Source organism: Pimephales promelas, chromosome 11, assembly GCF_988280905.1.
Source record: "Pimephales promelas chromosome 11, fPimPro1.hap1.1, whole genome shotgun sequence".
Classification (NCBI taxonomy): Eukaryota; Metazoa; Chordata; class Actinopteri; order Cypriniformes; family Leuciscidae; genus Pimephales; species Pimephales promelas.
The window spans coordinates 16,074,097-16,093,821 of record NC_142779.1 but is presented as its reverse complement, the minus strand read 5'-3'; the positions used below and the strand labels follow the sequence as shown (position 1 = coordinate 16,093,821).

Here is a 19,725-nt window from a genome sequence, read left to right as displayed (position 1 = left end):
TCTGAAGTGTACCGAGTTTCATATTAATTCATGCAAGCGTGTTTGATTTATAGACAAATGTTCGAATCCCAGTCCAGGGGGCGCCATGCCCGGGTACCAGATTCAGCCAGGCTCTGATGGCCGTGGGTTCTGACCCGTGTGCAATGTTTCAAGAGTTTTAGAGGATGTTAACCCCCCCACCCCCGCCTCCCCTAAAATGCCAGGAAAGTCACACACAGGAAATAAAGGGTTAAAATTAACCTGCCAGGCCCCCCTCGATCCTCTCACTCACACACACAGAGACAGAAGCCCCTTTTCCACCAAAGCATTTTGAGAGCCGGTTCGGAGCCGGTGCCTGCGCGCGAACCAGTTCTTTGTCTTTCGACAGCCAAAGAACCGATTCTCGGCCGGGAGAAATGGTTCCAAAGCGGCACCAACTCTTTGCTGGACTAGAACCGTTCTTTTACCACGTCATGCTTACGTCGGGGGCTGGGGGCGGGTTTAGATGTGTTCTAAACATTTTTTCTGACCATAATAAAGGATCGCAAAGCCAAGAGAAACATTTGCAGAAACACGATGGAGTCCGCCTTTGTAATTGTTATGCTTGAAGTTAATGCAAGCGTTTCTGTTTTTGTAATTTTTTTTTTGAAGACATCATAAGCAAAGAATAAAACAGTCACAATATAAACAAATAAAACTTACATATTTCAATTGTTTTTAAAGTTTTCTTGGTACACGAGTTAGAGATAATCCGAAAGTAACGTTGTATTTGCAAGCGTTTCTAGCTAAGACGTATGGCGACGTACACAGTGACGTAATGACGTCAGTGGAAAAACAAATAGGTTCTGAAGCTGTTCGCAAGTTGAACCAACTCTGAACCAACTTTGAACCAGCACCAGTTCCGAACCAGTTCTTTTTTTGGTGGAAAAGGGGCATGAGAGACTGGCAAAGTTCTGAGATTTTCTCCACATTCAAACAAAAATATCTGACTTCCTCTCGGTCCGAACTAATGACTATGAATTAGAAAGTTGTCCGGCTTGAGGAGTACAATGTACATGCTGATTTGTGTAACTGTAGATAAAACAACCCCACTTTTGTCAAAAGGTGGCGCTATTGAAGGTGGTCAAAAAGTCCCTGCACCACACACATTTCTGAAACTTTGCACATGTCTACTGGCTAATAAATGTGATGTGTCTGTTAAGTTTCATGCAATTTCAAGCAAGCTTAGAGTCTCAAAAGCATCCTAAAAGAATTTTAAAGTTAGATGCGTTGCCACAGCAACAGTATCAAAGATATCAAGAATCCATTCACAGGTCTTCATCTGCCGTGTATTTACATTATACAGATGAAGTTTGAAGCAAATCGGGTAAAAATAAAAGGGTGATTTCAAAGCATTTTGAAAGTGACACACTTCCTGCTGCCAGTTGGTGGTGCTATAACTTTGACTCACAATAGTCACATCCATGTGATCGGCCCCTTACAGCGAACACACTGATGAAGTTTCATCAAGATCAGTTAATGTATGCTGAAGTTATGACACACTTCCTGTTTCACGTTTCTCACCATAAATTCGTTTCCTCGCCACACCCAAACCGTTCAAGATATAAAAAATCCCCTCGCAAACTTTCATCCTCAATGTCTTGACTTCACGCTGACCGAGTTTCATCGAATTTGGATCAGAGCTCTAGGAGGAGTATTTCAAATTCCATTGCAAGCGTTTTACAAATAACCCTCAATAGACTTCCTGTTGGGCTGGGGTAAAAAGTAAGAGTGTGAAGTATATGAAACGATGAGATCTACATGTCTACCGAGTTTCATATTATTACATGCAAGCGTGTTTGATTTATGGACCAAGTTTTCGTACCCCATTCCAGAGGGCGCTGTCGAGCCCCCCTGCCATGCCCGGGTACCATCTTCAGCCCGGCCCTGATGGACGCGGGTTCTGAGTTTTCGAGCACGTTAAGGACCCCAAAAGTGCCCAATAGGTAGCAAAATAATAATAATACGTAAGAAGAAGAAGAAGATGATGATGAAGAAGAAGAAATAACGGTTTTTACAGTAATCTTTCAAAAATGTGCAGACAGTGGAGTCATACCGGATATATGGAAAACATCAACAGTAATACCCATCCCCAAAACAAAATCTCCTAAAGACCTTCGTGAATTTAGACCAATTGCACTGACTTCCCTGGTAATGAAATGCTTTGAAAAAATCATAAAGGACATAATCATCCCCCTAGATAAATTAGATCCATTACAATTTGCATATCAAGAGGGCAAGGGGGTAGAGGATGCAAAGCTTTTCATTCTTGATAGGGTGTATAAACATCTTGAGAAACCTGCCTCACATGTAAGAATTTTATTTGCTGACTTTAGCTCAGCTTTTAACAAAATGCAGCCACATATCCTAATAGAACGATTAGCCTCACATTTTAAGTTACCCGAGCAGATCTTATTATTAGTTTTAAATTTTTTAACAAATAGAAGGCAGCAGGTATATGTAAATGGTAAAATGTCATCTGTCATCATGTCAAGCACAGGCTCTCCTCAGGGCTGTGTGCTTTCACCCTTGCTGTTTACATTATACACTGACAACTGCAGGTCATCTTGGGAGAACAGCTATTTTGTAAAGTTCTCAGACGACACAGCCCTGTTGTCCCTATTACAGGGCAACCAATCTGATCACAATAATGCCCTCATGGATTTTGTCAGATGGTGTGAGGATAGCTTCCTTGACTTAAATGTGTCAAAAACTAAAGAAGTAATCATAGATTTTAGGAAGCATAGTGAAGAACCGAAATCAAGTGTAGTACATAATGAAAATGTTCAAATAGTTCAAACATACAAGTACTTGGGCACAGTGTTTGACTCACAACTGAAATTCAGTGAGAACACTGATAGCATTATTAAGAGTGTAAAACAAAGAATATACTTACTGAGGAAGCTTAACTCTTTTGGGGTCTGTAAAAGAATTTTATGTACATTCTATCAGGCCTTTATTGAGAGTCTACTAACATGTTCTTTCTTGTCTTGGTTTAATGGATTAGCTGTGAAAGATAAAAAAAAGTTTGACCAACATTGTTAAGCTATCCTCAAAAATCACTGGAACCCAACTAAATGATCTGACTTTTCTTTGGGAGACACGAGCTGTCAAAAAGGCAGAAAGAATACTGTGTCAACCAGATCATGCACTCAGTGAAGAATTTGTTGTCATGCAGTCAGGTCGGCGGTATTATGTGCCAAAACGGAAAACCAACCGATATGCTAACTCATTCATTCCTTCCGCTATAAGACTTCTAAACGGAAATACATAAATGTATGGAATTGGTTCTTGCTGTCCTCTGCTCTGCTTAGTCAATGGCAGTTGAATGTGCGTGAGTGTGTGTGTGTGATACTGGTTGGTAAACTAGTGAGTAAACATGAGGATGTGAGTATTTATTTCTTTTATTCATTGTGTGTTACTGAATTTTAACTATTATGGATGGGTTGGCTGTTAAACTGAATTGCCCCTTGGGGACTAATAAAGGTATCTGAACTGAACTGAACTGAATAATCCTAAGGAAAACAATAGGGCCTTCGCCCTTTCAGGGCTTGGGCCCTAATTAAGTTTTGACTCTGAGGCCTTAGATATTTTGTATTTTGTATTAAACATTTCTAACGTTCACGTCATACTGACAAGAGGACACTGGACACCTGTAGATTCCAAAGCAGAGATACTTAAAAAATATGATCAACTCCACATTTTTATGTCACATACTGTACAAAAGGTGCTCAAACTGGTGTACTTTTAAAAGTGAAACGGTCCCTCCATATTTGTATTTGAAAATTTAGGAAGAAACAGAGAGCTGATGATGTGTCACGATTTCTTAGCTTTTCGGTAATTTTACTGGTGACTAGCTTGGCTGCTGTCTGAACCAGCCTCCATTAATGAAATTGTGTTTTCTCAACAAGGTTATAGCTTAATCCTTCTGTTTATGATTCACTCAGGCACATGGATTTAACATTTTTTTAATCATTTTACCTTGCATATTTCAATTTCACATGTTCACGTGTATAGCATGAACACAAATTTATATTCTGTATCTCAAGTAATTGCACTTATTTCAGTATGAACATATATATATATATATATATATATATATATATATTTTAATTGATTTGCACAGAACGTTCCCACCAGATAAGCAGAGATGTTAAACAAGACTCGTCTTTCTAAAAAATGATTTTTCAGAAAGGCACTAAAAAAATCTAAAGGGATTTTTTAAACTAAAGGGAAGTCTTCAGGGGCTGTCAACAGAATAAAACAATCAGAGCAAATACTATCAAAAAACTAAAATGAAAGACAGACTTCAACTTTTTACTAAGCTTTCAAGCCTATAAAATGGGAGTTTAACCATGATTGCTTCAACTTAAACACAGACATCATGAATTAATACTTTTTACCACAGCGGATTACATGGTGAACTTGTTTCTCATGATTTCAGATCAGATCAGAATGGAGTCCAAGCTGAAACAGCAAGAAAATCTTTGATCCTCAGGGAACGAATCCAGTGAGGAGGAGAACGACGGATTGGGGATATGACGTATGTGCTTCACGCCAAGCCAATGCCAGGAATTAAAACCATATTATTTCCAGTGAATGAATAGACTGCAAAGACAGGCTGTAGAGTGGAGGATTAGCAGTGAAAAGGAGAGCAATAGGAAGACCGAAAGAACACATGAAAAAAAAAGCTCCCAGGGGGAAACAGACTATTTAAATGCACATTATGCAGTGCACTACACGCCATGAATAAATGCACCACATCATGTGATGCAAAGGTTTATTATTATTATTCTTTATGTGTGTGGGTTTGTTTATGATGCATTTCCTGGAATTTGAGTTACAAAAAACATACTTAATAAAAAACAAATCAGGAGAAGAATTTGGCATATTATCTTTAAACTGATTTTTATGGCCTATATATAAAACACTGTTGACTGTGATTGCATATATGTGCTACTATGGCCACCTTGTGGTAAAAGTTCAGTATGGCATTATTTAACTACTTAAAAAGGTCATCAGATGCCCATTTCCACAAGTTGGTATGATTCTTTAGGATCTTCATGTAGTTTGTAACATATTGGCAAAAATTCCTCAATGTTGTGTAAAACCACACCTTTTTTACCTCCACAAAACAGCTTTGTTCACAGCGACCCATTTCGGGGCATGTCTCTTAAAAATATATGCAACTGCTCATCCCACCCCTCTATTCCGTGGGGGTGTCGACAAGTCCTGCCTTGGCAGACAGACAGCATGGATGAGGGTCAGTGGCCATGGGCGGAGCATGAGCAATATGATATCATATTTTGTTAGAAATGGCTTTATTATTGAGTATTATTATTATCTGATTACCCCTTTAATTGTTGGTTTGTATGCTTGCATGCATATTTCCATTTATTGGTCTCATAATGAAAACATGCTATGCACCAATTTTGTATTATGTCAAAATTGAGCAAATGTCCTTTCTTATCATGTACAAATGGGATTAAGCAGGTATCATTCTTACATTCTTATATTACAATTATCTAACCAGAACAATATCTCCAGTAGCTGTTCCACGTATTTTTGTTTGGTTGTTTTTCTAGTCTGTCTGCGATATCAAGTTAAGTCAATTAAAAGGGAAATTTCTGTCTAATGCCATCAATCAACAATAATGTGTCTGTGATTAACAAAAAGACAGCACCTGTCCAGATTCACTATTTTGCACACTAATCCAACTTTGACCCGTTGCAGTACAAGAAATAAACCACCAGATGTCACAAACAACCAATTATTGGTCTTCAGCAGGCAAAAAAACGCTAAACTAAGTTTGCCCAGCAGATGGCGTTACATCATCACTAAAATCACTGTTCATGTCCTACGTTAACTAGAGCAAACATTACACCCCTGTCAGTCAACTGCAAGAAAAAACAAATCTTTAAAAATGACAATGCTTATTCCTGTCACTACCTTGAAAGCTTCCGGACAAATCTTCACAGTTTACAGCAGATCAATCTTTGCTTTGAAGGACGGGAGCTGTCCAACCCACTGTGGTGCTGAAATGTAATAAATTGCAGAGATTACCGACACAGCGATTTTTATACTATATATATATATATATATATATATATATATAAATTATTTTTAAACGATAAAATGTTTGCTACTGTGTAAATAAATTGATGCTATGTCCCCTGCAAATGTTATGTTTTTTCAGAAATGTTCGTTGTGTGTTTATACACAATGAGGTCCTTAATCGTAAAATGCGTGTGATGATCAAACATCCCATTTTAACATTGCATAATTGAAATGCATGGACATTATTCCACTAATTGGGGGTAGATAACTCATTATGTGCGTAATTTTTCTTCTTCAACATTTTCTTTCTCCCTTTCTGTCTAAAAGAAATCTAAAATCATACTTGAAATAAGAGGAATCACGGTCAAAGAATAGCCTAATACAACTTGTCTTAAAAAAGAAGAAGCTAGCACCGAGCAATTTATTAGCATATAACTTTCCAAAGTCTGTTTCTGAAAACAAACGAAAGCGTAGGCGGCGATCAATAACATCTTCGAGCGAGAGAGTGAGTGAGTTAGTTCTCACTGAGCAACTTAAATAAAACTTGCATGCATCTTCCTCACAGTCAGCGTATCTGCCGAGCTCGGTGACTTAAGGTTTGTGGTCCTAAGCAGCTATAGAAGCTCGCTCAATATTTAGAAGTTATAAAGCAAAACACAACTTGGCGTTACTGGTTAGGGGCTTGACGTGTTAAATGAGCATAAAAGACCCAGCTGGTTGGGGAAGCACTTGAGGGGGTAGCAAACAGTGCGTCACATCCTTGGGAAAAAAGAGGCGCGATTCCAATGGAATCAACATGTAAGCGCATCTGCATTGGATGGCATCAATAAGAAGACAGCTGAGGAGAAATCATGACATTGAGCTACAGGTGAATTCATCTATTCACGCTCATTCGGGCTCCGCGCGCTCGGCTACAATGCCAATAAATAAGGGGGGAAACAAGAAGGCGAATTTTTGACCTGACGGTGAGTTTTTGACTTGGCGTCCTCAACCGAATACGATGAAACAACACTGCATGACAGCAGTCGAGAGGGAAGAAATGCACGCGCAACGAAGGACTGCAAGGTAAAGCAGGAAAAGTTGGTCCGCGCGCGCCGAGGCTTCACTATTCAAGGATAGGACAACCCAATGTGCGAGGACTTTTTGTGGAAGAAAAGCACATTTTAGAAGAGAGCTGAGAGTCGTTTGCTGAAACCAACCAACGTGTGGATCATGGCTACGGAGGAATCGGGTGGCTTGGCGCAAACCGCCGCCGTTAAACTATCAGAGATGGGAGAAAAAACTAAACAGTTAGGAACGGCGATCCAGGACCCGGAGCGACAAAGAAGGATTATTCTAGTCATTGTATGTGTGGCACTTCTGCTAGACAATATGCTTTATATGGTCATCGTGCCGATTGTGCCAGATTATCTAGCGCGTTTAGAGAGCGAATCAGAGCAGGCGCATGTAACGGGTAATTCTTCAATCAACAGCACTCAAAACGAGAACTTTGACTTGCAGATCGGCGTGCTTTTCGCCTCAAAAGCCATCCTGCAGCTCCTTGTCAATCCTTTGACCGGAACTTTCATAGACCGAGTCGGCTATGACATTCCACTTTTAATTGGACTCAGTATCATGTTTGTCTCGACATGCATTTTTGCCTTCGCAGAGAACTACGCGACTCTGTTCTTCGCCCGCAGTCTGCAAGGGCTCGGCTCTGCGTTCGCAGACACTTCAGGAATTGCCATGATCGCAGACAAGTACACGGAGGAGCCCGAGAGAAGTCGCGCGCTGGGCATTGCCCTCGCGTTCATCTCGTTCGGAAGCCTGGCCGCGCCTCCGTTCGGAGGGGTACTCTACGAGTTCGCAGGCAAACGCGTCCCGTTCATTGTGCTCGCCTGTATATGTTTGGCAGATGGTGTACTATGCCTGACTGTCCTCAAGCCCTTTTCCAGTAGGACTAGAGAGAATATGCCGATTGGCACCCCGATTTACAAACTAATGATTGATCCCTACATAGCAGTTGTGGCAGGAGCTTTGACCACATGTAACATCCCCCTTGCTTTTCTGGAGCCCACCATTGCTAACTGGATGGAGGAGACCATGGATTCATCCCAGTGGGAGATTGGGCTCACCTGGCTACCTGCATTTTTCCCTCACATTTTAGGTGTTTATATGACTGTCAAGCTGGCAGCACAGTATCCACACTTGCAGTGGTTCTATGGGGCACTTGGCATGGTTATCATTGGTGCTAGCTCTTGTATTGTGCCGGCTTGCAAAAACTTCGAGCAGCTGATAATCCCCCTGTGTGGCATTTGTTTCGGTATTGCACTGGTAGACACAGCTTTATTACCCACACTTGCTTTTCTCGTAGATGTCCGTCACGTGTCTGTGTATGGTAGTGTGTACGCAATTGCAGACATCTCCTACTGTGTTGCTTACGCGCTGGGCCCCATCGTGGCCGGTAAAATAGTGCACGATCTAGGGTTTGTGCAACTCAATCTGGGCATGGGTCTGGCGAACGTACTTTACGCACCAGCCCTGATTTTACTGCGCAACGTGTGCTTTATGAAACCATCTCACTCTGAGAGAAACATGTTAATAGAGGAGGGAGCCACAGGTCTGTACGACACGATTAAGATGGAGGAACGCCAAAGAAAGAAGCACGGCTACAATTCAGCCGGTAACTGTGTGCCCATCGACGAGAACGGGACATTTGCTGGACAATCAAAGTCATTCTCTGAAGAAGAGACGTCTGAGCTAGAATACATATAGTTTGAGTCGTCTATCTTTGATCATCTGTTACAATCCTGTTAAAACCTCTGCTGAATATAAATGTTTTTCATTCACTCATTTACATGTTACTCGTTGTCCCGAGGAAAACTATTGGTGAACCGCATACAATCTTAAAATAATTTAAGCTACTCAATTTACTGAAACAATGAGCTCAATATATTTTTTTCTTCAATATACGACATGTAAAATATATATATATATATATATTTCACTGTTTAGTATTCCGCTGCATTAAGTTATTAATTCAGTTATTATTCAGGGATATAAATATGGTGCAAACATATTAAATATGAAGACGCGTGTGTACGTATTAAATGGGCCTTCGTTGAAGTTATTCCGCCGAATTTGTGCTGTTACAAATAATATGCAAAATTTCACCTGACACCTTCATAGAAAAAAAAAAATGATGGAAGCGGTGTGAATCCTGCCTTTTCAGTGTCTGTTTCAAGTATTAAATGTTTAGGGTGTATTTCTGGAATGCGTTACTGTATATTATGGAAAATAATGGTGTACATATGTGCATATCAAATGTACATAATTAAAAGAAAATCTGTGAAACCAAACGCCTTGTTGTGCGCCGTGTGTGACTGACTTCCATCATGCATCTACACGATCAAATATCTACATCTAAATTTGAATTGATTTCGTTTTGGTTTAGGGTAAATTTTTCTCACAAAAGACAATGATTCATTAGTGACAGAAAACAAAACGAAATATTCCAAATAAATGGAAGCAATACATTTGCGTATTTTTTGTGCAGTAAAACGCACCAAAAATACAACAAAGAAGCGAAAATATTCATATTCTGAAATAACACGCATGAACAAGACATCATTATAAATATCTACTACATGTATGCTATAATGAAAAGGCTGTGAATAAAAAAAACAACAACTTTTCTGTCCATTCTTTCCACACCCAAAATTGATTCATAATTATAAAGTGTTTAACCAAAATAGACGTGTATAGGGGTTTCTGTACACGATGCTTTTTGCAAAACAGACGAAAATCGAACCTATTCATTTAAAAGAAGACGAAAAAAGCAATTGCTTATGGTGCAAGATGGTCTAACAAGACTTTCCTCTTTTCGTTTTAATTAAAGTATCGAGCGCGTTCGCGTTTAGACATTTTTTCTTCTGCGAGATTTGGAAAGGTGGCCATACATTTCTTTCAAGGACTTAACTTAAAGTGAGTGTGAGGTGGGCTGGCAGATATGGCATCGAGCGAATGGAGTTGAGTGGGAGGAGTCTGAAAAAGGTACCGCTCCTTCAGCATCTTTCCTGAGGAGCATCCTAAGAGGCTCCCGACTTGCAATGAATGGGACGCAAGTATGCCGCCTCAAACAAGTTAACAGACACCATCAGCGGCTCTTTGCTCTTAATAAAACACGACGGGACTATGAATCTGGATAAACCCTTTGAGACACCGGAGGAATCCACAAAGAGAAAGACATTTTGGTGAGTACTTTTTTTAAATTGACACTTTTGAGAATGCAAGGACGTTTATGTTTACAGCCTCCTCCTCAAACAAGGACCAAATATAGAGCTACCGGTGAAATGCTATACAAATCCTTTATACCTGTTTCTATATGCATCTAATAATAAAATTATAATTAATCTGAAATAATTTAAGGTTGCTAATAGCCTTGTCTAATCGATGTGGCTGATGATTAAAAAAAATGATAGCACAGTTTTTAGTTATTTTATGGATATTTATATTTATAAAATTAAATTGAATACTATTTAAGCCTCTCTCATTCCTGCATATCTGTTCCAGAGGGAACTGGGAAAAGTGTCAGTGGATTTTCATCTTTCTTCATTTAATTCTTCAACTCCGAGGATGCCGGTTTTGAAAAGGGAAGAAGCAAGAGACCAGGGAGATGCAAGTGTAAGCAAAATACTAATGTTTGCATTATGTGGCTTAACAAAATGTCTTTCAAACATACTCTTTTAACATTTCAAACAGACATGGTCATCTACAATATTGATAAAACATAAATTATCATGTTGTTTTATACATCCTATTATAGCAAAAGTGATACAGGGTGAAATAATTTAAATATAATACTTGTCAGGGATCACTTGGAGGATAAAGGATTTACTACTCTATCAAGGCTAATTAGACAAGAGACTCATTAGCTTGAGAACAATAACTTAAGATCTATAAAACTAAGCTAGTTAAGCTGTCCCTGGCACCAAAATATAAATGAAAGCTCTGATCTCTAATTTCAATTTAGGGCCTTCCGAAGCTCCCGGTGCCCCCTTTGCAGCAAACACTGGACACGTACCTGAAATGCATGGGTCACCTCATACCAGAGGAGCAGTTCCATAAGACCAAGGCTATTGTAGAGAAATTTGGAGCACCTGGTGGGATTGGACAATTTCTACAGAAAAAGCTGATGGAGAGAAGTGATCATAAGGCTAATTGGGTATGGACTGCATTGTCTGCTAAGAAAAAAGTGACTGCTGGAAACAACTTTGCTTTTAATGTGCAGGCACATAGTTTAATATTGTTTAAAAGTGATTTATTTGCTTCATACTCTCTCTTGATCATTGTCTAAGGTGTATGACTACTGGCTCGAAGACATGTATTTGAGCAACAGATTAGCACTACCTGTCAACTCCAGTCCTGTTATGGTCTTTCCTAAGCAGAACTTCAAGGGTCAAAGTGACGTCCTCAGGTACAGGACACTGGGGATACAGCAGAGGCAATTGTTATTCCTTTAAACTGAGATGACAATGAATTCACTGCATATCATCATTGATATCAGCTCATTTAAATGGAGATGCAAAGTATTCATAATTTAAGGATACTGTATACGCATTAGGATTGTGCAAAGCCGTCAGGTCTGTAAACTGCATGATCTCATCTGCTAACTGTGTAGCTCCATATGGCCGTGTAATCGAGGGGCTCGTTAACTAAAATTTGATTTCTCATTCAGCATAGTTTAATCTACAGATTAGTAAACGTCTAAATAAAGTGTTCCTTTCACCCTAACTTGATGTTGATTTCAGTCCTAAAATGGATGTCTGAGGGAAACAATATATATCATATAATGGACATTGCTATTTTAGGCTTAACATATAGAAAAAGTTATGTTTCCTATTGATTATTTCTACATTTTGTATTAAGAGATTAATATAAGTAGTATCATAATGGTAAGTAAAAGTCTACAAATAGTCTTTATATGAGAATATAAAATAAAAAACAATGATTTTGTTAAAGCCAAATTGGATTAAGTGCTATTTTAAAAGCTACTTAAAATAATCGCAATGATCAAAAGTTAACTTTTTATTGCATTTTGGTTTAAGTAGTAAATGCAGTCTTAGTGAGTATAAGACATTTCTTTACAAAAAAAAAATTAAAATATAAAAATTTTAATTAATCTTTTAAATAATAGTTTATTTATGAACTCTTATATTTGTTCTAAACAGATTTGCCGCCCATCTCATTTCTGGCGTATTAGAGTATAAATCTCTAATTGACGGGTAAGTTTTTCTCCTTGTTTTCACATGTTATCACATTAACTTTTAATATTGTGAACATGAAGGTATGCTGCATTTGTTGCAGACGTGCTCTCCCTGTAGAATACGCTCGCGGGCAGCTGGCTGGGACGGCCCTGTGTATGGATCAGTACAACAAGGTCTTCACCTCCTACCGTTTGCCAGGGCCAAAAAGTGACACTTTAGTGGCTCAGAAGAGTATGGTTATGCCTGAGCCCGAACATATAATAGTGGCTTGTAAGAATCAGGTAGGAATTGCTTCACATTCACAGTAAAAAGTTTCAACTTAAAATTGTAAGGTTAGTCAACTTGAAAAATAAGTCTAATCTAAATCTAATTCTGCTAGTTATGTTTCTTTTTTTATATGGTTATGCTTTTCCAGCCCATTCTCATCCCAAGGCATCATATACTGACGCTTTTGACAATGCGTATACATCCAACGCACATGGCACCCTTTAGCGTCAATATGAGACGCAGATATATATGGGAGAAGCCAGAAGGCACCTCCTAGTAGTCCCCAACCCTACCCCAGACCTAAACCTACCCATAACCGAAGCGTGTTATATTGACGCTAAAGGGTGCCATGTGCGTTGGATGTATACGCATTGTCAAAAGCGTCAGTATATGACGCCCTAGGATGACAATGTGTTGGCTTTTCTTTCAAATTATGTTAAAGCTTGATTCCAAAAGTCATAAATAATCTGTAAAGACAAAGATTTTATGCTGTTTTCTGCCATACCATGCTTTATGTGTTTGCAGTTTTTTGTTCTTGACGTGGTGATAAACTTTCGTCGACTGAATGAAAAAGACCTTTACACCCAGCTGGAGCGAATCAGAAAGATGGCAGACACCGAAGAGGAGCGTCTGCCTCCTATCGGTCTGCTCACATCAGATGGCAGAACGCAGTGGGCTGAGGCTCGCAGCGTACTGATCAAAGGTCAGACATCATTTATCCTCAATTACACAAGCTGTATCTTTACTAGACCTGCAATTTGACATCCAAACATTAAGAAACAAGAGAGAGAGAGATGCATTTCCAGATAAACTCAAGTACAAAAAATCCCCTTGACAAAACAAGAAATTCCGTACAGGTTAATGGAATTCACACACCTATAAAATGTAATATTTCTCAATCGGGTGCAGACTCTACCAACAGGGACTCTCTAGACGTGATTGAACGCTGTCTGTGTCTGGTGTGTTTGGATGAGCCCTCCGGCATTGAACTGACTGATACCAACCGAGCTTCGCTGATGCTCCACGGAGGGGGCCCGGACAAAAACGGGGGCAACCGGTGGTACGACAAGCCCATGCAGGTAGAAAACCCACAGTTGGATCTAAATTGACAAAGAAGATGAATACTAAAATTAAACTACTGTAACGATTTCAGTTTGTGATAGGTGCAGATGGATGCTGCGGCGTTGTATGTGAACACTCCCCTTTTGAGGGAATAGTGCTCGTGCATTGTACAGAGTATCTACTGAGATACATGTAAGCCAAATTATTATTTTATTTATAGAAATGAATTTCAAAGTATCTCTTTGATTATTTACAATGCACTGCTGGTCTGGCAAATTCGATGAATACATTCACTTCTGAAGGAATCTGTAATATCCTTTTGCTTATTCTCACTAGCACAGTAGTTGCATTCATGTATTTGCCAAAGACTCAGAACTCTAATGAGATGACTTGAGATATGTGCACACACAGCTTGAGAACAGCCGCTAAGCTAGTGAAGACACAATGTGATGGACTGTAAGACTGTTTCTCTCACAGGAGGGGAAGCCCTTCTAAGCTGGTGAGAGCGCCCAGCATGAGCGAGCTTCCTGCCCCCAGACGACTGCGCTGGAAGTGCTCACCAGACATCCAAACGTTCCTCACGACCTCAGCAGATAAATTACAGAAGTAAGTCAATAAAACAGGTGATACACCAGGGTAGTATCTGTTACACTGGTGATACACCAGTGGTAACTGTTAGAGTTCTATACACTCTAACAGATACCATTCTGATAGCAATTGATTAATTACACTAAACTTTGTTTATTTATTAATAAAAAGTACAATCAACTTGTCATTTCAACTTAAATTACATTTACTTCCAAATTAGTTGAATCTTGTATAACTTATAAAAAATTTGAAGTTAAAGCAATGTAAAAACTTTCATAACTTACTGATTATATTGTTTTTACAATGTAGAAAATACCTCAAATTGAATTGAATTGCATTTTGAAAGTGATTTACAGGTAGTTTATATAATTTTGCTTATACATAAATCATTTTAAATAAAATTCAAATTGACAAATAAAAGGGTGTAAAATACAAGAGAAGTGTTATTCTTACTCTATCCTTTAAAAGTATGGGGTCAGTAAGATTTTTATTTCGAAAGGAATTTATGCATTTATTAAAGGTGCATTAAATTGATCAAAATTGACAGTATACATTTATAATGTTAGAAAGATTTAAATTTCAAATACAGTAAATGCTGTTCTTTTTTTTGTTGATAGTACGGCCTACAAAAGACTCTGTCTATCAAATTATTATTTATAATAATAATTCTTGAAAACCAGAACCAAATCAGCATATTAGAATAATTTCACAAGGATGCTGAGACAGAGACACTGAAGACAGCATATTCGCTGCTGAAAATTTAGCTTTGTCCTCTTAGTAATAAATTAGTAAAAAATTTCACAATAATACTGTTTTTTAATCAAATAAATGCAGCCTTGGTGAGCATAAGAGACTTTCAAACTGTTAATTCCTACAGACTTGCAAAAAATCTGGACATGAATGTCAACAAATTCACTGGATATGGCAAAGAGTTTATCAAGAGACAGAAAATGAGCCCTGATGCTTATGTTCAAGTTGCCCTCCAGTTTGCATTTTACAGGTCAGCCTTCTCTATAATTGAAGATATTATATTAGTACTACTAATATAGAATGAAGATTTACTTTAAAAAAAATCTTCTTTTGCATTCAGATGCCATGGACGTCTCGTGCCCACTTATGAAAGTGCATCGATACGCCGTTTTAAAGAGGGACGAGTTGACAACATTCGCTCCTCCACACCTGAGGCCTTAGCATTTGTGAAAGCTATGGCCAATAGCTCCAAAATCACTGTATGCAATTTAGTTTGTTTCCATTGCACTTCATTTAAACTGCCCCGCATTTCATGCAAATGGCAACTCATTTGTAGAAAATGCTGTGTGGGTTCTCAAAACAGAAATAGCTTAGGGAAGGAATAACAACCCTTGCTTCCTTTATTTATTTAGGATGCTGAGAAAATGGAGATGCTTAGGACTGCCATTAAAGTCCAAACCAATTACACAATTCTAGTAAGTGAAACGACACTGAATTTAATTTATGCAATCTGTCAGTTAGACTCATGTTTAACTGTGATTATCAAACTGTGATTGTCATGCTGTCAGCTCTCCAATAAAATATTGCCTTTCCACTATTTGGAAACAGGCAATCACTGGGATGGCAATAGACAATCACTTGCTAGGGCTGCGAGAGATTGCCAAGGAGCTCAAACTGGAAAAGCCAGAGCTGTTTTCTGATGCAACCTATGCCACCAGTATCCAGTTCATTCTCTCGACAAGCCAGGTTCACTTTGAAGCCTAACACTTTGAAATAATAAAAGAGATAAAACTAAAAACATGCACCTCATTATGACTAGATCATCACCAATCTCTTTTGTTCAAAAAATTGCTTGTCTTTGCCAAGGTTCCTACTACTGAGGAGATGTTCTGCTGCTATGGTCCTGTTGTCCCTAACGGTTATGGAGCCTGCTACAATCCTCAGATGGACCACATCATCTTCTGCGTGTCAAGCTTCCGTGACAGTGCTGAGACCTGCTCAGATTTGTTTGTGAAGACCCTTGAGGGATGCCTGAAGGAAATGCAAGATCTGTGCCTAAAATGCAACACTGAAGCTAAAGCAGCTGACTCCACAGAAAGGAGGGAGGGAACTCCCAAGGTAATGAAGAACGGAAACAAATCATAGTCAGAAACTACTATGTTTAAATCTCATGGAAGACGCAGGAAGTAACCACTGTGACTGTGCAAAGAGTGAACATTTCGGAAGAAAATTATAGTCTTAAAAATACTGCAAGACTAATTTGGTGTATACTTTTGATATGCAAAAGAGTCAAAGTAGCCATTTCCTGTATATTGCCAAATATTATGACTATCAGAAGTGTCATAGAGATTCTAAGGAGATTGAAAATAGTAACAAGTAGATCAAATAGTACACAAGGTGTTAGGCATTATTTGGCCTGTATACAGATAGAAACAAATAGTAGAAACAAATAGTAACAAGGTGTTAGGCATTATTTGGCCTATGAGAGTATACAGATTCAAAAAGCAGATTTACAGTAGCTCCTGCCTTCTAAATATAAACTATAGCTGAGGTCGGTCTCTAAGAATCCTGCCCAGTTTTATAAGGGCAAGGTCACACTACAGGACTGAATTGCTGTGCTCACTTACACTAAAAGGTTTCTTGTCATCTGTCGTCGTTCTGACATGGTAGTGCACATAGTATGAGGTGCGCAAACTACGAGACATTTTGTCAAGAGGCAGTCCACACAAAATAAATTCATGGAAAAATTTGCGCAAGTGATTACGGGAATTTCCTGTTTATGCCATCGGCACTGTGACTGGCTGGATTAGTTCCAATTAGTAATTGCATTTCACACACTACAAGATCACGTGCCGATAACATCAAAATGGTTTGAAAATAGTGTCTTGATCACTTCGAGTTTAACAAACACAGATTTGGCCGAGATCCAGGGGTTTTGTCGCATGATTTGGAAATCTGCTTGCGACAGCAAATTCCAGCCAAAAGCCGTGTAGTGTGAGCTTCCCTTAAAAGTATATTATAGTTGTCAATATTTCAAAGGCAGCATAAAAGGGATAGTCTACCCAAAAATGAAAGTTCAGTAATCATTTACCCATCCTCACATTGTTCCTAATCTGTATTACTTTCCTTCTTTGTGGAACACAAAAGAAGAATTTTTGAAGAATGGCGCTTTTGCCCAAAACAACATTGAACAGTCTGGAATTTTTAAAGTAGTTGCTTGACATTCTCAATGATGCTGCCTTTGAGATCATGGACTGTTGGTCTGCTTGTTTAGTAAGCATATATAAATTGCTAGGGCCTAAAGCAGGTTTAAAATATACAAAAAGTTTTTTAATAATCATGTCAGAGTCACTTTATGGTTAGTGATGCCGTCAAGATACAGAACTCTGAATGGCGACTGTGGAAAAGGACCAGAAGCTGCTATTTGACTTTATATTTGAGTCTCACATACACATTTCAAAGTTTGTTTAAATTATTTCACATCAAATATCTATCTGTTAAAAAAATAAACATATATAGCAAAGTCTATTTTGGGTCTGCAGTATACAAACAAAATGTCAGGACCAGGCATTATAGTATATACTGTAATATGTGGTATTATAGCTTTAAAGTGTGCTGTCTCAATGGGCCATATTTTGAAATGCAGTCTAAGCTCTAAAAAACAAGTCAGTGTGCATAAATGTGTAAAGAATATGATCCATTGCAAAGAATGAACATTGTAATATGATTCTAATATGTGAGGTTGTCTTGATTTCCAATGCAATAATAGTAACAGGGATTTTTGATTTCCAATGCAATAGCAGAAACGAATGGTTTATAACAGTGAAAAAAAGCTTCTTTTTTAAGTACAATCATTGTATATGTGCTTATGTTAAGTCTGAAAATGACATTGACACATGTTGCACAGTTGGTCTATATAGTATATGTAAAAAAAGGAACAATATTTGATGTTTGTCTAATGTACACAGATTAAGTGAAAAGTGAAAATATGTTTTATATTGTGAAATTCCATTTTTAAATGTGCGTAATTTGTATATCCTATGTGTTGAACCAGTCATGATAGTAAATGTAAAGTAGATGTAAAAAAACTAAAACAAAACTAAAACTTATGCCTTGAGAAATGTATTTTGGCACTTTATAACTAGATCAAATATGTACTGTAGTAAAATAGCTACGCTGAAATTAACTAATAAACCACTCAATCATGTTATACTAGATTATATAGAGAATACTTATACCTCATATATAGAGAAATTATAGCCTTAGTATCATTAATAAAATATGTTAGTTGCACATCTTGACCTTATGTTGAGCATGAATACATGAGGATGAGGAAACATGAGGAATACAGTGGGGAAATATGTGAAAGTGAAGATGTAATGTAACAGAATGTATTTTGTTAAACTGGTGGTGGAGTGCTTAAACTGTGATATTCTTTAACTCTGGGATATTTATTTTTCTATGTTAGAGTTCTAAAAAGACAAATGGTATATTTATCAATATCAATGTATTCTAATGATGCTATAAAATATACTAATCAAAACCAATGATGTGTGCACTGAGTATTTCATACCACCAACTATGAATGGAATATAGTTTAATCTGGCACAGGTTTTTTATTATTATTATTATTACTTATTTATTTATTTTTACCACGCACAGCATAAAAAATATCCTTCATTTCACATTACATTAAGACATGCAAACTGCCAAGTACATTAAAATTCATCATAGAAACGGTTGTGTTAAAATTAAACATTTCAGAATGTCACATCGGACTCTGAATCATGACATGATGACAAGCTCCTCCTCTCTGGAGCTCTGGGGGTGGAAAAATAGAGTTTTGTGTAGAGTTAGGGTGTGGTTGGATATGCTAGCTCTATCCATTAGGCCCTAATCACATTTGCTCCTCCTCCCTGGAGCTTTAGCAAGGAGGAGCTACATGAAAGCACCACCCATTTGCTCTGCAGCAGCTTCTGTCTGGAGGGGAGGGCTTCGAGCTCGGAATTTGGGAGATGGTCCTCACTGCAGAACACGAAATCCAGGGGGAGGAGTTGGATCCAGATCCAACTCCTCCCATCTTACATATCCCTAAACCTACCCATCTCTGCCCCCTGATCCCTAACCCCACCCCTAAACCTATCCATCTCCGCCCCCTGATCCCTAACACCCCCACTAATCCAACCCATCTCCACCTCTTAGATCTGGATCCAACTCCGGCCCCTGGATCTCCTATACACACATCTCTGCTACAAATGAACACAAAGTTTTATTCTAGGACCTACCATTTTGTACTGTAGCACTGAAAGTGACAGAAGTGCAAATGTTACAACTTACCCCATGTGCAGGGTTAATTGTAACAAACAGAGGGGTTAGTTTTAGCACTTGTGTGTAACACAAATAATTCAGTACTATTTTATTTGTATAGTTTGATATTGGTTGTGCATCTATAGATAGATACATCCATGCCTCATCCAATCATCCTTCTATTATGAATCAATATCATGGATAGAGATAT

The 19,725-nt window shown here is 38.3% G+C and overlaps 2 protein-coding genes across 2 annotated transcripts; both read left to right on the top strand.

The window, feature by feature from the left end:
• The first annotated feature begins 6,618 nt into the window (after positions 1-6,618).
• slc18a3a (solute carrier family 18 member 3a) lies at positions 6,619-9,038 on the top strand. The gene has a single exon (XM_039672064.2). The coding sequence runs from the start codon at positions 7,288-7,290 to the stop codon at positions 8,827-8,829; it is 1,542 nt and encodes a 513-aa protein (XP_039527998.1). The 5' UTR covers positions 6,619-7,287; the 3' UTR covers positions 8,830-9,038.
• Positions 9,039-10,112: 1,074 nt separating this feature from the next.
• On the top strand, positions 10,113-18,754 carry chata (choline O-acetyltransferase a). Its single transcript, XM_039671604.2, has 15 exons — positions 10,113-10,307; positions 10,627-10,737; positions 11,087-11,278; positions 11,412-11,530; positions 12,285-12,338; positions 12,421-12,601; positions 13,113-13,290; positions 13,497-13,666; positions 13,741-13,841; positions 14,127-14,255; positions 15,115-15,237; positions 15,328-15,466; positions 15,620-15,682; positions 15,816-15,953; positions 16,074-18,754. The coding sequence occupies exons 2-15, from the start codon at positions 10,690-10,692 to the stop codon at positions 16,350-16,352; spliced, it is 1,914 nt and encodes a 637-aa protein (XP_039527538.2). The 5' UTR covers positions 10,113-10,307; positions 10,627-10,689; the 3' UTR covers positions 16,353-18,754.
• The last annotated feature ends 971 nt before the right edge of the window (positions 18,755-19,725 follow it).

Excerpts from the sequence above, each read along its gene's own strand:
- slc18a3a (XM_039672064.2), top strand. The coding sequence starts at position 7,288 with ATGGCTACGGAGGAATCGGGTGGCTTGGCGCAAACCGCCGCCGTTAAA.
- chata (XM_039671604.2), top strand. The coding sequence starts at position 10,690 with ATGCCGGTTTTGAAAAGGGAAGAAGCAAGAGACCAGGGAGATGCAAGT. Across the intron at positions 15,683-15,815 it reads AAACCAATTACACAATTCTA|GCAATCACTGGGATGGCAAT; the intron begins GTAAGTGAAACG and ends ATTTGGAAACAG. Across the intron at positions 15,954-16,073 it reads TCATTCTCTCGACAAGCCAG|GTTCCTACTACTGAGGAGAT; the intron begins GTTCACTTTGAA and ends GTCTTTGCCAAG.